The sequence below is a fragment of the Neolamprologus brichardi genome, chromosome 11 (assembly GCF_056152115.1).
Source record: "Neolamprologus brichardi isolate AB-2024 chromosome 11, ASM5615211v1, whole genome shotgun sequence".
Taxonomy (NCBI): Eukaryota; Metazoa; Chordata; class Actinopteri; order Cichliformes; family Cichlidae; genus Neolamprologus; species Neolamprologus brichardi.
In genome coordinates this window covers 24,177,753-24,193,175 of record NC_142114.1, presented here as the reverse complement: position 1 = coordinate 24,193,175, position 15,423 = coordinate 24,177,753, and the positions used below count along the sequence as shown (strand labels likewise).

Sequence of the window (15,423 nt, the reverse complement as noted above, 5' to 3'; positions counted from 1 at the left end):
TAACAATCTATAAAAAAGGAAGTAATGAAACAATTAATTACTAGTAACAGTCACGGAGATAAATCCTTTTTCCTTGCCTCTAATATTCACTTATCAATACATTTATTAGGGTAATCATTGTGGAACTTGTGTCACAATAACCCACTTAGCGAGGATAGATTAAGCGAAATAAAGGCTAGAACTTGTGAGTGTGCTAAATAATGACATTTTAGAAGAAAGCTGGCTTCTTCAAGAAACACACACGTTGCACTTGATTTTTTTCATCATCTCTCTTTCCTTTCCTTTTTTCTTCTCCGGTGTTTTTCTTCTTTTTTAAGTCCATAAACTTACAGAGTGGAGACATAAAGCTCTCCTGGCTTGTTGGTAATGTAACTTTATCTCTCTCTCTTTCTCTCTCACTCACACAGGGAGAGAGAGAGAGAGATACAGGGAGATTTACATTAGCTGCACAAACGCTCAGAAGCAGTCAAACAGAAGTAGTAGCTTTCATTATTTTAATTATTTATTTATTTATTTTTTAAAGTAGTAGCAGCAGGAGGACCAGGGTTTGGGGGTCACAGCAGGAAACCTGAATATGGGGACCAGAGAGGGTCTGGGTTAGGGGGTATGGAGGAAGTTTTGGAGAGATCTGGAGACGGGAGGAGGTCCGGGTTTCACAGAGGAGGCAGGACTTTCTGGCTCCGTGGTGCGCTCCGACACCAGAGGTCCGCTTTAATACCGGGGGTGGAGGAGGAGAAGCAGGTCGACTATTTACACCGCTCAGCCAGAGAGAGGCTGCAGACCGCTTCTCCGCCCCGAAAGAGTCGGCATCGAGCATCCATGTGACAAGCGGACTTTGGGATTGGGAGCGCAGATTAAGACAAGTCTACTGCTGGGAAAAAAATTTGACTCGCTGGCTGGAAGACGTTTGAGTTTTAAACTCTCCTGTTGATATAAATGTGCACGTGTACATCAGAGCTGCATTTACCTCGGACACTTCGGTCTGGACTCTTCTGACAGTCGGAGTGGAGCAAAAGTCATTTTAACAACTCACAGCTCGCCGTTCCTCTCAGGATATTCACGCCTGCAAAATCTGAGACTGCTTCTCTATGTAAATATTTTCAATTCGTTCGCAGACTGTGTTTTTTTCCGCAGGGCGTGCGCGGCACAGCTGTCTCCTGCTTGCCGGCGCGTCTTTGTCATTTTAATATCACTGTAATCACCGCGCGTCTGGCTGATTGCCACTTCACATTTCAGCTCAAACTGACAAACTGAGGAGATTTTCTCTCCTGGTTGACATGCAGACCAGACGTTTTCAAGATTAGCTTTGATTGTGGAATTTTTTTATCTTCATTGTTTTCCTTTGGATTGATTTTATTTATCCCTTCATTTCCCCCCCAAGCTCTTTGATTCTCCTTCCTGGAGCAAACCCGAGGATGTTGTTCCGCTGGTTGAACCCTCCCTCCTGGTCCACCTGTAGGTTTTTCTTTTGCTTTTTGCTGCTGCTCCAAACGCCCCAGTCTTCCTCTCCGCTAATTACAGGTAAGATTAAAGGGATCATAAGGCTTCATAATAACACATCACAACTCCCTCCGTGCGTAAAAATCTACCCAAACCCCTGGTTATTTAGTCTGCTGCCGCGTCTCCTTGCTCCTTCGGTCTTTTTTTACTCTTCCAAGAGTAGCGCACCAAACCAAAGTCACTCCAGCTTCTATATATCTGATGACCAGTAATGTGGCAGCGCAGGGAAGGGTTCAGGAAGCGCTGATGATAACCTTCAGTTTGTTTCACGATCACAAGGAAGCAGAAAAGGATGAAAAGCGGTTTTATTTTACCCGTTTTATTACCCGTTTTCCTAACCCTTCCTTAGCATCACCGTAAATTATTTTGTTTTTTAAGCTCACCAAAATGTGTATATGTTAAAGTTTTTTAGAAAATAGTATTTACAGATTTTGATTTTACTTATTTTTTCTCTCGAACAAGCAACGTTTATCTGGGCTTTTTACGGGAAAGTCTATCACGCGATTATAAACTTCACCCGGGATTATCCTCTCTGTGCCACCCTGCGGGGAATACGCTTGTGCTTCTATTTGAAGAACCTTGTTATTTGCAGGAAGTGGTTTTCTGTCATAGCTATCACGATGAGCCAATATCAAAGTGATTTACATCAAACTTACAAAAATTACACGATGATTCGGATCATTATGATGCAAGGTCTGCGTAGAATTATAAGTGACTTTAACTCAAATTGATATTTGTGTCACTTTGGGTTGTAATTAACCCAGTTTTTAGTTACAAGCAGGCTGTAAAGTGAAACCCACTTTCCTTAACCAGCTCTAATTTAACAGCACTCTGTCTTCCCTCCTGAGCGGCCTCCCTGTTTGGGGCTAAACGCGCGCTCTCTCCCCGGCTTGCTCACCCTCTTTTGACAGCCAGATTGCATCATAGGATATCGGTTGTTTGCCCTACAGCAAAGTGTGAGAAAAATAGAAGTGGAGTGAATGAAAGGTGGATGTGGTGGTGCGCGCTGGCCGGGCTCCTCAGCCAGTCAGCCCGGCGTGTGTGCGTCTTATCGCTGGGTAAACAGCTTTGTGAAGCACGAGACTTCTGCTGCTGACCTGCTTTTACTGACCTAACCTGGCATTTGATAATGATAATTTATTTTTCTTCTGTGTCCTCCAGGTCATTGGTAGTGTTGCCATGGCCACAGTGGATTCATGTCATCACAAACTGATTAATTAAAGGAGAAAATGTGATTTAGAGCAGACGTTTTACTTCAGCTTTAAACACTAATACAGACCTCAGCATAACAAGGAGCGCCATAAATGACTTTATGCACATCCGCTGCGGTCCTGATAAGAACGAGTTCTGGTTTTAGGGGTCCCCCTCTCTTAGCAGTTATCTTATTTTCCTGAAGCAAACCCGGATAGATGAGAACCAGATCAGGGACAAAACGTGTACCAGATGGGTATCCCTAGTGTATCTGTTTGACATAAAACAGCGTGAGAAACCCCTGAGAACCAACAGCCTCTTTATCATTTGCACCATTACGATCCCAGCAGATCAGATTCCCCCACCTGGCATCCCAAACACGCGCTGTATCATCTGCCTATTGTCTGCTGAACCACAGACCAGGAGTTTCTGAGCTGTTTGAGGTCTTGCAGTCAGATGATTGAACGTGTCAGTGCAGCAGGTGGAGCAGCCGCTTCAGAGGTCATCCTGACCACTAGAGTGTCCACAGCCACAGTAGAACGTGTTTAAATCCACTTCGCAGCACTTGTTACATTTTTTTGCAAACATTTACTGAATCAGAACTGTTAATGATACTTATATGAGTCCTGCATTGCTATGCATTGACATGTAAGTGAGGCTAGTGACTTAATTGTCTGGAGAAAACCTTTGAGTCAAATATAATTATAATTATTATTTATTAGACCGATATTTCGCGGATTAGTCTGAGAACTGTTTCTCCAAAATTGCATGAATGTGTATTTGCTGGCAATTTTTTTTCAAGGTTAACAAAACTCAGATATAAATGTTTATTATGTATCATAAGTCTTAAAGTCACACCAAGTTGCCTGCATTACCAAAAAGGCCCAGCTCTTCAGAAACATGATGGAATAAGGTAGATTAATTTAATATATTTTAGTGTTTTCATTTTTTATTTCAAGTGAAAAACTGCCACATTTATTTGACAGGATTTATTTCAACATGCAAAACAGACAGAAAACATGATGTTTGTAAGATTTATTAGATGAAACCACCTGACAGTATAGGAAGCAGTTAACATTTGCTCCACCTGCTGTGCCGGAAATTACTTTAATGCATTAGTTTTATTTTTTGTTTGTATAACAATGTGCAGTACATTCACAGTTAAAGCTAATTAGAGAGATTTTACAGAGCAAGTAGCAACAGATTGTGAAATTGTTTGTCAAGGAGCTGAAAGGGTTAATATAGATACATTTGACATTTAGCAGTCTCTCTGTCAATTCAAACAAAAGATTTATTAGATTTTAATCTCAGCTGTGGTGTTTTTGCCGATTTGCCGATCAGAGTCAGATAGTGATCTCTGAGGGAAGACAGGCCACAGATCTGAGTCAGCTTGAGCTCCGGCACTATTAATGGCTTTCTGAACTACTTCATCTGCCTTTTACTTGCAGCACTTGGCAGAGGGTTGAAATAGAGAGGAACTATATAAATGCATCAGTTATAATGTCTATATTGACAGTGCTGGGATATGAGGCAAATCTAGCAGCTGGAAAATGAGAGTTTGGGTTTTTTGGCACTGTAAAAAAAAGGCTTGGGACCCCCACCCACCTACACCCCTTTTCCCTTCCATCCCTCACCCCCCGACACTTATAGGTCCACCAGTTTAATTACACTCGAAAGGTTGTAAATTTTACAGTGGCGGAGTCGGTAGGGTTTGTCTGCTCTGCCCGAATCCACAGGCTCAGGCTGGTTTACTGCTGAACTCAGAGGGACAAAAACAGACGGCATGACTCGCTGCTATAAGGAACTATTGTTGCAGCGTGGAATCTAAGTTTACTGCATTACAAGCCTGATATAAACATTGCTAAGATCTTTATGACTTTAGACATGAGCTGATGTTACCGTTGCTACGGCCTTCGGCCTTTTCATTCAATCATGCTCCATATTTAATTTACAGTGATAGTGGGTTTAAAATCCAGTGTCATTTTGGTCTTATTGGGTGCTTGATTTTAGCCAGGGGAACACATGAGCTCTTTTTCTTTACCAGCAACCATCAAAATCTTTTTTTTTTTTTCCCAAAGTGAAATGAAACATGTTGCCAGCAGAGTTTATCAGATGTATCTAGTCAGCTTATTTTGGGGACAAAAATCTTGCAAAAAGTCTTTATATTTGGTTATGATGGCTGGACTGCATGGTAAAAAAAAAAAGTAAAGGACTGTCACTAAATTCAGTGTATTTAGGGAGAAAACTAGAACTGCTTAGTCCCTTTATCATAGTGTGCAAGAATTCATGTCTAATTGTTAACATAACCTGTTTTGTCTTTCTATAACTTAGCTAAATTGCTTGTAACCGATGTGTTTGGCAAGCGCAACACTAACTCGGGTAATGTAAACGTTCCCAAATCCAATAAAGAGCAGCACAGAGCTGCTGCAGTGATTTAACTGCAATAGCATCCAGGTGAGGCTTTCACAGAGCGGGGAAATGCTCCACAGGAAACTAGGATTTATAATATAATCTTTAATCACAAAAACTAGGTACTGACGGGGGATTTTTTGCATTTGGAAATAGGTTGGTAGGTGGTAAATTCAATGGGGTGATGAGCAGATAAAATCCCTAAAGTATCTGTTTCTGTAGAGCAGATTTGTGCCTCGTGCACATTGCTTTGTTTCATGGAAGGCGTTTAGGGGATGGTAGATTCCTGAATTGTCAACATTGCAACAAACCAAACAGTTAGGAGTCAGAGGTCACACTGATAGGAGATCAACCAAAAATATCAAAGTGTCCTGAGTCATTACCTACAACAGCTTGCCTGGTTTTAATTCAGTCCGTTTCCGTGAGCGATCTCATGGAAAGATGTGGTCCTAAAGAGACCTATGGCAGCAGAAACCAGCACAGAAGGAGGCCATGAGTCCTGTGACAGCTGTTCAGATGTTTGGGCGGATAGATTTTGTCAAGGTGATAGTATCGCAAATGTACAATCATGAAACTTCACACGTGCGTACTTGAGGTCCAAATGAAGATAGAGTTCAAAGATAGTTGTAGCTGAGTACTTGACCACTAATTACTGAAAGTACAGGGACAATAGCCTCATTTAATGCCTTTATATTCTCTGAGATTTGTAATTACCCATGAGATTTCTGTATTTAGTGCATGAACTGCTGCAGCTGGTGTGAAACCACTGAAATATGGTCTCTAGTTAAAGCATTCAAACTCTTGGGTTTTGAATGCTTTTCATCATCGTGCAATTTAGAAAACAGTTTTTTGGATGAACTGTAAGTTCTGAAACTGTGTTCATTCAGCCATGGAGGAGATACTGCAGACGCACGACAAATTACTGGAAGAAGGAAGTAGTTTCACACTCAGGCTTTAACTTCACCTCAATGACACCCATTCAGCTCTAAAGTAATTAAGAAGGAAGGTTTTAGTTCAGAGAGTCAAAACAAATATAGTGCATGAACAAACGGCCGAGTATCAGTCTTTTTGTTTTTTGCTGCTGCAGCTCTCTAAGCAGCAGAAACTGGTGCCTCCGAGATGTTGACATCTGTGTTCTTCTACCCATAAACCCATGGATTTAGGGTCGTTTCCTGTCGTTGGTTCAGATTACATTGGACTCGTAACAAACCGACTGACTCATGTTTACCAGTCTCTTTAGCATGGCTGACATCGTTTTCATTGTTTTCTTATGAGTCTGTCTGTCATCACAACATCATTGTGGTCCTGGAGACATCTACTGTAGCAGAAACCCAACAAAGACAGTTTTGAATACTGTGGCAGGTGTTTTTATGTCTGTCTGTGAACAAATTTAGTCAACACGATACCACCAGAGTTGGGCAAGATACAGTTACAAAACCTTTAGTGTGTAACTGAGATTGAAACAAGAAATAAAGATGAAGGTGAAGATGGACATGCTCCATCCCACGAGTGCTAAGTAACAGCCACTGGAAACAGTTGGTTCATCTGGCATAATTTTTTTAATGACTGGATTGTTGGCAGCGGGGTCTCTACTTTTAATAATCTGAGATATAATGCCACTGCTCTTAACCGGACAGATAAATTAGACTTAAAGTGACCAGTTCAGTATGCTTGTGTAGTAAAAGTCACAATATGTATATTTATGTATTTTAGGCTGCTTCTTTATGTATGTTAAATATTTATTATATGTTAATTGTTGCATGTTTAAAAAGTGTTAGTTTAGGACGTATCAAATATCTCCACACTGGCGTAGAAGAAATCCAAGCTTCTTTCTGCTTTGCATCGCTTGTTGTGCAAAAGTATTTAATACAAGCCTGTGTGACATCATCATCATCGTCATCGTTTTTCACTCTCCTACATCTCACCTTCCTCCTGTCTTCTATAGGTACTGAGGCCAGCTGTGACAATGAAGGAGAGGTTCTCCACATCCCCAACATCACCGACAACCCCTGCATCACATGCGTCTGTCTGGTAAGACTAACCTTCTCGTCGCTGTCAGATATGTTGCAGAGGTCGCAGTGTGTCTAATGATAGAGAGGCACTGGCTGCCATGGCGCCCTGCCCTCGCTGTTTTTTCTCGCCTCCTTGACATGTAATTGCTGCTACAGGATTTCCACTCAGAGTGAATGGATAAAATGACCTCTCCGAGCACTGATAGGAGTATTTGTAAAGCCGATTATTGAGCTTTGAGAGGTGTTTCTTATCAGAAGGTTGTGAAAGATTTGTAACAGACTGACAGGACTTTGTAACGCAAGTTTCTAACAAAGTTTCAGGTCAGATTTGATGGATCTGTTCTTTGATTTGATGTTCGACTTTGTGATTAAAACACTTTAGCGGTATTAAACGTTTGAAGCGTCAACCTCTTTATCACAGTGTATAATGTTTTGTTCACATGACCTGAGGATTGCAAGCAGTTGCATTTGCAAGTACAGGAAACCACTTCATAATGGGATTTTTACTATTTTCTTCAAATTTACAACAAAATATCAGTGAAACATGAAGTGGGGATTGTTTATTTTAACATTCATGCTTGTCGTCACGCTGTCTTGGCTCGGCCTGGCTGTTAAAATCAGCCAACAAAACGTTAGGGGGCAACTCTTTCCTGGAACATGTGCTCTTTGACCCCTGCCCTGCACCCTCTCCAAACCTTTACTGCTGTAGAGCCTTTTGTTTTAGAGAATGAGAATGGACCAACAAATCCTTTCTGTGTCACTGCTTTGACACCGGCAGAAAGATTCATTCACATTTCTTTAAAAGCCACCAGAACACAGTTTACCATGCAAGCGTGAGCTCGAGGGCGTGTTGTGTGCGTCTGTGCCGATTTGTTAGTTTACATAAGCTTCACACACTGTAATCCTTTTTATATTTATCATCACAAAAATGCAAGTTTATGATTGGTTAGACGTTAAAGCCCAAAATCGGGACCATGCCTCTTGCAGATGGGCAATAAATTACAGTTTAGATTTTGCAATAGACATGTTACAAAAAGGAATAATTTAATTTCATTATTTAGGAATTGATGGGAAAATTGGTTCTGCTTTTGTATTGTTATATATAAAGCCACAGCAGCAGCCATTGATCTTGGCTTAATATAAGCATAGCATGGCAGTGTCCAGCAGTAACAAATCATGGATCATCATGCCACGCTGTATTTACCTCATGATGTCGTCTCACCATAAAGCTGGCGAGCAGTCTGCAGTATTTTTTTGATCTTTACAAAAGGTTATAAGCATATTTCCGAAAATAGAGATTTTGTATGAGTCGCCTGATGGTAGGCCATGTCCACCAGTGGCTTACTGATGGGTCTCAATGCATTTAATTAAGTAGCCAAATTTATAAAAAAAAGTAAATGTGAAAGCAACCATGCTGGTCACAGAAGGAGGGCAGTAGAGTAGTAGAACAGGTCTACTTTGTTACCTGTACATATCAAGCTAACGTCTACGTTAAGCCAAATTGTCATGTCCACATTGGGAATAAAATGGGTTTTAAATGCACGATTCCTAGGAATTAAAACAATATTAAGCCCCAGCTAATGTTTGATTGTCCACTGGCTCCTGATTGGCTGCTCTAATGCTGCCCTCTGCCTAAAGACTGAATGAGCCGTCCTCTGTGTTATCAGGCAGACATCAGCCAAAGCCCTGCTGAATGCTATCAGTCATCAGGAGGCAATGGCCACCCTTTCATCTCTACTTTAAGCCACCCTGCATATGCACACACACACACACACACACACACACACTTCCATACACTTAGGGCTCGGTCTTTATTGAATTTGGAGGTATGCGGCTTTTCTTCCCTCCTAATATAAATCTGAATTTACAATTTAGAGTAGTTAAATTTAAGGTTCTGCCAAAATGTATATGTAACAAACAATTAATGGCTTCTCTTCCTTCAGGAGAGGATCACTCTCACTGACATAAATGCAGTTATGAATGGTTGCTCTCTGCCCTGCCTACTCCATGCATTGCAATGACTCAGACATAGAGACTGTTTGGCGACCCTGCTGGCAACCTCTGGCTGCTAAGGAAAAAATGTGCAAGGTTGGAGAGACGTTGCTTGGGGCTGATGGCTTTCGCCAGGTCAAATCAGTTGCAAACCTTCTTGTGGTTGTTGTGGTTGCTAGTGGATCACTGTGGTTTCCTCGAGTTTGCATGAAAGATGTATAGGCTTCCTAAGTTTCAGTACTGCCTAAGCTGTAATGAAACTTGAGAAAGTGTGATACAAAATAAAAGTTGTGCCCTTTGAAGTACGTTGGTTGCAGTAGAAAGGCACAACTTTGGCTTTTGTGGCAAACATTTTCCATTTCTTTGTGCTCCAGGTGATAAAAGAGCAACATTATTAATCAATATACTGACCTGGTTTTCATAAAACCTAATGTTCTGTCATTTGACACTATTATCATGAATATTAAAATTATTTTACCTCTCTGTTTGATTTGTAGCATTAAAGGAAGAATTTCTGTCTTATCCTTGTTCTGGACTCTTGCTGTTGGTTCCAAACTCTGATGATCAATTTCCTCTTGTACCAGGAAATGTCAAAATAAATACTTACATGACCTCTGCACAGGACTCTTTCTGGACAGTTCTACATGTCCAGAAAGAGTCCTGTGTGGCAGTGCTGGTCGAGGGGGGGAATCCGGGCTCCAGTGTCACTCATATATGGAAACATAGCGGAGGGGGTTGGCTCCTTAGTTGGTCCAGAGTACCTGCTAATTGCCCTGTGGGTATCGGACACACACATATGCACACACAGAAGATCTATTGTGTGTGTCCGGGTGAGGCAGAGAGCTGTAATGCGGCCAGGAGTGGATGTGGCTGACAGACTGACTGACAGGCGGGTCGCCATGACGATCCTTTATCGTGAAACGAGTCAGTTCATCGCCGTCATTCTCTTCATCGTCCTCGTCTATCTGTCTGTCCATCTCCATGTCTTTTTCCACTCTCTCATCAGCTCTTCCTCCCCTCCCTCACCCTTTTGTTGGCTCCCTCATTTTTTTTGTAACAGCAGCACAGTCACATTTTGCTGTTACAAAATTTCATTCTACCGCAACCTATGAGTATCTGCTGTTTGATTTCATCTCAGCATTGCGTGGAAAGGAAACAGAACTCAGTTTTGCCTCAGGCAATAATGAAAAATAGTTGTCTGAAGATATTCAAGACTGGCCTTGTGCTTAAACATGAACACAACTGATAAAAGTTGCTTGATGCACGGCAACTCACGAGCCACATTTTGTCATAAAACTCACAAATAACTCAATAATTGTGGCATATTTTTCCCAAATCTTCCTCCGCAGAGCCACAGACCCAAATTCCAACATTCAGCAGGCATTAGTGTCTTTTTTGCTGTGTTGTATGGGTAGAGGGTTTCACGCATGTTTTATTTTAACATTGTATTTTTATCAACCATGATTTTGCTCTCTTACCTTCACAAAGGTTTTTAATTGTCCACAGTCTTTCATTTATGTCACAGTTGCATGTGCAGGTATTGTTATCGTGCACTATTTTTTTAAAATGTTATTCAGGATTTTGCAGAATTTCCCAGACTTTATCTTTTTGGCTTTTTCTATATCCATGTGATCCGAATAAGAACAGGAAACAAGACTGTGTATTTCTGCTGATTAGAAACAGTTATGTGAGAAAGTAAATAAATCTCACTTGAGACCTCAGTGGAAACACTATTAAAAAGACAAATGTTCATACAAAATGATTACGGTGATTATTTCCCTAAAAAGCTGTAGGGAAGTGGGCAGCTTTGAAGAGCTGGAATAAAGTAGTTCCTCGTTTTTCAGTGAACTCAGATCAGACTAAATACATTGGCCGTTTTTACACATGAACTCGGTACAATTTCTGCAGATTCAAGTCAGCATGTGTAACAGACAGCAGGAGATTTACCCGCGTCAGATGTGCTCTCACTTCTGGAAACGCTTTGGCAGGGTAAAGTCTGATTGGTGTCCGGTTCTCACATGCAGCTGCTCCAGGTAGTGTTTAAAAACATTCAGAGCTGTAGTGCCCGTGTGAAACAGCTTTTGTTATTCTCATGCTGTTGGAATGTAATGTGAGTATCACAGCAAACATGCCTCCATTCCTTCACTAAATCAAACATCATCATTCAGAAGGTCAAACATCAGAGGTACGTGCACTGCATTCATTGATTAAACAAACATTTCGCTTGAGCTGCGTGTAAAAGTTCAGGGTGTGGAGTTTTATACCCATTAGCTGTGATCGATCTGAGAGAAAGGTCAGGGGTCATTTCCTGTCAGTGTCTCCTCTCAAACAGTAGCTGATCGATACAGGAGGGGTGAGGTTTACCTGATAAGACAGATCCTTGCTGATACCACTAAAACAAAACCAGTATGTGTTACTTTTCAATCTACAGGGTGGGCCATTTATATGGATACACCGTAATAACATGGGAATGGTTGGTGATATTAAAGTCCTGTTTGTGGCACATTAGTATATGTGAGGGGGCAAACTCCTCAAGATGGGTGGTGACCATGGTGGCCATTTAAAAATCGGCCATCTTGGATACAACTTTTGTTTTTTCAATAGGAAGAGGGCCATGTGACACATCAAACTTACTGGTAATGTCACACAAAAAACAATGGTGTGCTTGGTTTCAACGTAACTTTATTCTTTCATGAGTTATTTACAAGTTTGTCTTTGTTCACATGTCGAAGAGGTTAACACGTGAGGAGCGGATCAAAATTGTGTTGATATCTGGTGAACGCAGTAACCAGGTGAACGCAGTAACCAGGTCATTGCAGCAGATTTCAATGCAAGACACCCTACGAGACCACCCATCTCCCATGCTACAGTTAGCAAACTGCTTGCTAAGTTTCGTGAAACTGGTTCAGTGTTGGATTTGCCAAAATGTGGACACAAGAAAACTGTCACTAATGAAGAAACATCAGTGGCTGTCCTAGCTTCATTCAGCAAGAGCCCACAGCGTAGCACTCGCCGCATGTCACTGGAGAGTGGCATTAGTTGAACATCCCTTCGGCGGATATTAGCTACTCACAAATGGCACCCTTACAAACTCCATCTACTGCAGCATCTCAACGAGGATGACCCAGATCGGCGCACAGAATTTGCAGAATGGGCAAAACAAAAATTGGAACAGGACCCTCAGTGCACGCAGAAGATTTTGTTCAGTGATGAGGCAAACTTTTATGTGAATGGTGAAGTTAACAAACAAAACCACCGCTATTGGTCTGACACTAACCCACATTGGATGGATCCCTCCAAGACTGTTGGAACAACAAAAGTGATGGTTTGGTGTGGTATATGGGGTACAACGATAGTGGGTCCATTCTTCATCAATGGAAACCTCAAGGCCACTGGATATTTGAAATTGCTACATGATGATGTGTTTTCCTCTTTATGCACTGAAGCTAGCACGTTCCCTGAGTTTTTCCAGCAAGATGGTGCACCACCACATTATGGGTGCCAGGTCCGAGCATTCCTAGATGAACAGTTTCCTGGAAAGTGGATTGGTCATCGTGGGCCAGTCGAATGGCCCCCAAGGTCTCCCGATCTGACCCCCTTAGACTTTTATCTTTGGAGTCATCTGAAGGCAATTGTCCACGATGTGAAGATACGAGATGTGCAGCACCTGAAACTACGGATACTGGATGCCTGTGCTGGCATTTCTCCTGCGGTGTTGCTATCAGTGTGTGAAGAGTGGGAGAAGAGGGTTGCATTGACAATCCAACACAATGGGCAACACATTAAACACATTTTATAAGTGGTCAGAAACTTGTAAATAACTCATGAAAGAATAAAGTTACGTTGAAACCAAGCACACCATTGTTTTTCTTGTGACATTACCAATAAGTTTGATGTGTCACATAGCCCTCTTCCTATTGAAAAAAACAAAAGTTGTATCCAAGATGGCCGACTTCTAAATGGCCACCATGGTCACCACCCATCTTGAGGAGTTTGCCCCCTCACATATACTAATGTGCCACAAACAGGACTTTAATATCACCAACCATTCCCATGTTATTACGGTGTATCCATATAAATGGCCCACCCTGTATAAATAAATATAAAACTAAAAAGCTAAAATCCCCAAAGCTGCTAAAGGGAAATGAATGTTAGTCAGTTAGTCAGTGGCTCAGTGGTTATAAAGGTGGAATGTGCTTTACATTTCACGTTAGACCAATCTATAAAAATGCCACTTCACTTAAAGACATGCCAGTACACTCAGCCTGCCACTCCATCCTCTATTACAACCAGCCGGGCCACAGAAGCAGGACTGTCATGCTGAGCTCTTTCCTGTCAGAAAGATCAACCCGTGGAAACAGTTTTGGAAACATCAGCGTCTTTCCACGGCTGTCTCGTCCCCAAAAGTACCGTGTCTCCTTCTGTCTGTGGGAGGTTGCGACTGGTCTGTTTTGTAGGAAAGGTGAAAGGTCGCAGTGGCAAAGGCTGTAAAGTTTTGTGAGGTCGGAAGGGTGTAGAGTCCAAGGGCTTAAGTGGGCCATTAATTCGAGAGCTTCTTTTCCTGTGCTGTAGCACCTGACAAAACCTGATCTCTTCCTCCACAGTGGTGTCTGAGGAAAAGCACAAAAAGAAAGGTGAGGAATGCCAGAAAGAGGCTTTGACTTTTGATGAATTCAACACATTAGTGGAAATGATTAAAACACAAAACAAGACACGATAGATATATTTAGGCCAGAGTGGCTTATTAAATTTAATACTGAAGAAAAGTGATGGAGCTAGGTAGAAAGGCAGGGTTTGATTGATGTGGAGATAGAAGAAGAAAAAGACTAATGAGGGGAAGCAAAGCTGAACACAAACATTGTCGCCTCCTAGTGGAACGCCAACCCTGTTGGCACAGCTCAGGACTGTTTGTCCATTCAAGAAATCTTTAATGTTCATAAAAAAAGGGTGAAGAACTGAGAAGTATTTACATTTTGTTCACTTTTAATAACTTAAGTGTCAAAAGTGATCATCAAAACTATTTTCCAAGTCAAAAAAATGAATGACAAAAACCATCTTCAATGACCCGTAGTCACACTATGTTTTAAACTGTACTAATAAAAGATTATTGGCCTTCATGTACATAGACAAAAAAAAAATAAGGAAAATATTCTAGAAGAACGTATCAAGTCTTTCACAGGTTATTTAAACTGACAATAACGCTGATGGTGCACACCTTACTGGATCTGATATTTCTAACACCTTTTTATGTCATGCCTCATGATCAGCATGTTTTTGATCAACAGTGTTCATTTACCACAATTTACTGATCTGCACACAAATGCGTTCACTGTAAATTAGTTAAAGTGGAAGCCCTTGTAGTAGCATGTGTACAGAGAGAAACACAAACACAAAGCCATTATCACGCTCACTTTCTCTTTGTCTGACACACACACTTATGAGCATACCAGAGCTTTATCCCCCTCCACATGTCGAGGGGGTCGTCACTCTCCAACAGACGTCCAGTTGGCCAGCATTGGTGCCGTGGTGGTATGTCGAGTGTTTATAAGGTGTGGTGACCTGTTGTGACCTTTGACCTCATGACAAGACGGGTAGTGGTGGAGGAGGTCTACTAACACCACTTTCTGCTAATGAATGACTAAAGAGAGAGAGAGAGAGAGAAGGACATGACCTTGGAAGCATTTGACCAAACTGTGAGATTTTAACAAAATCTTTCTATGTTTCTTTATTTTTTCCATTTTATTTTTGATTGCTTTTTGGTAAACATTGTGTATATTTTACCCAACAGCATTTTTTTGCTGCTGTTGTTTGCCATCATAATCAAAGTCTGAAGTATCTCTTCATATGTTTTTATTTCTTCCATGCTGCCTGTGCTGAGATCATTCTGTACCATAGAAACCAAATGTCATCCAAGACTTTTTGTGGATGTAAAAAACTGCATTGTGCACTTTCCTGTTTTGTGTGGCTGCGTGATTAGTGATTCCCCAGGTTTTTTAGTCTGTGATGAAAATCTGCTCTTCTGGTTCCTTGCAGTACTTAAATACTAGGAAAACAGCGGCAAGCTGAGTGGAAATGCCATTTCCATTTATCCTAATGCATTCATGACTTTACTTCAGGTTATGAACTTCTTTGTTTTTGTTGGAAAAAATGCACACAAGTCCAACCCTTGAAATGAACAGATAGCAAATTGCTTCCCTTGCTTTTGTTTGCTGCTTTTATTTTCAAGTGGTAAGGCCGAGCAGGACCTTTGTCTTCTGGATTAAGAACTGGTATATATGAAGGCTTTAACATACGGCTATTTTCATTCTCCCCTCATGAC

General features: G+C 41.3%; 1 protein-coding gene across 1 annotated transcript in view; it reads left to right on the top strand.

Moving 5' to 3' along the window:
- The first annotated feature begins 639 nt into the window (after nucleotides 1-639).
- The window catches only part of bmper (BMP binding endothelial regulator), a 36,930-nt gene continuing 22,146 nt past the window's right edge, over nucleotides 640-15,423 (top strand). The window contains exons 1-2 of the mRNA XM_087848406.1: nucleotides 640-1,521; nucleotides 7,046-7,131. Coding sequence (XP_087704532.1) covers nucleotides 1,416-1,521; nucleotides 7,046-7,131 — 192 coding nt within the window. The 5' untranslated portion in view covers nucleotides 640-1,415. The remainder of the gene's footprint in view (nucleotides 1,522-7,045; nucleotides 7,132-15,423) is intronic.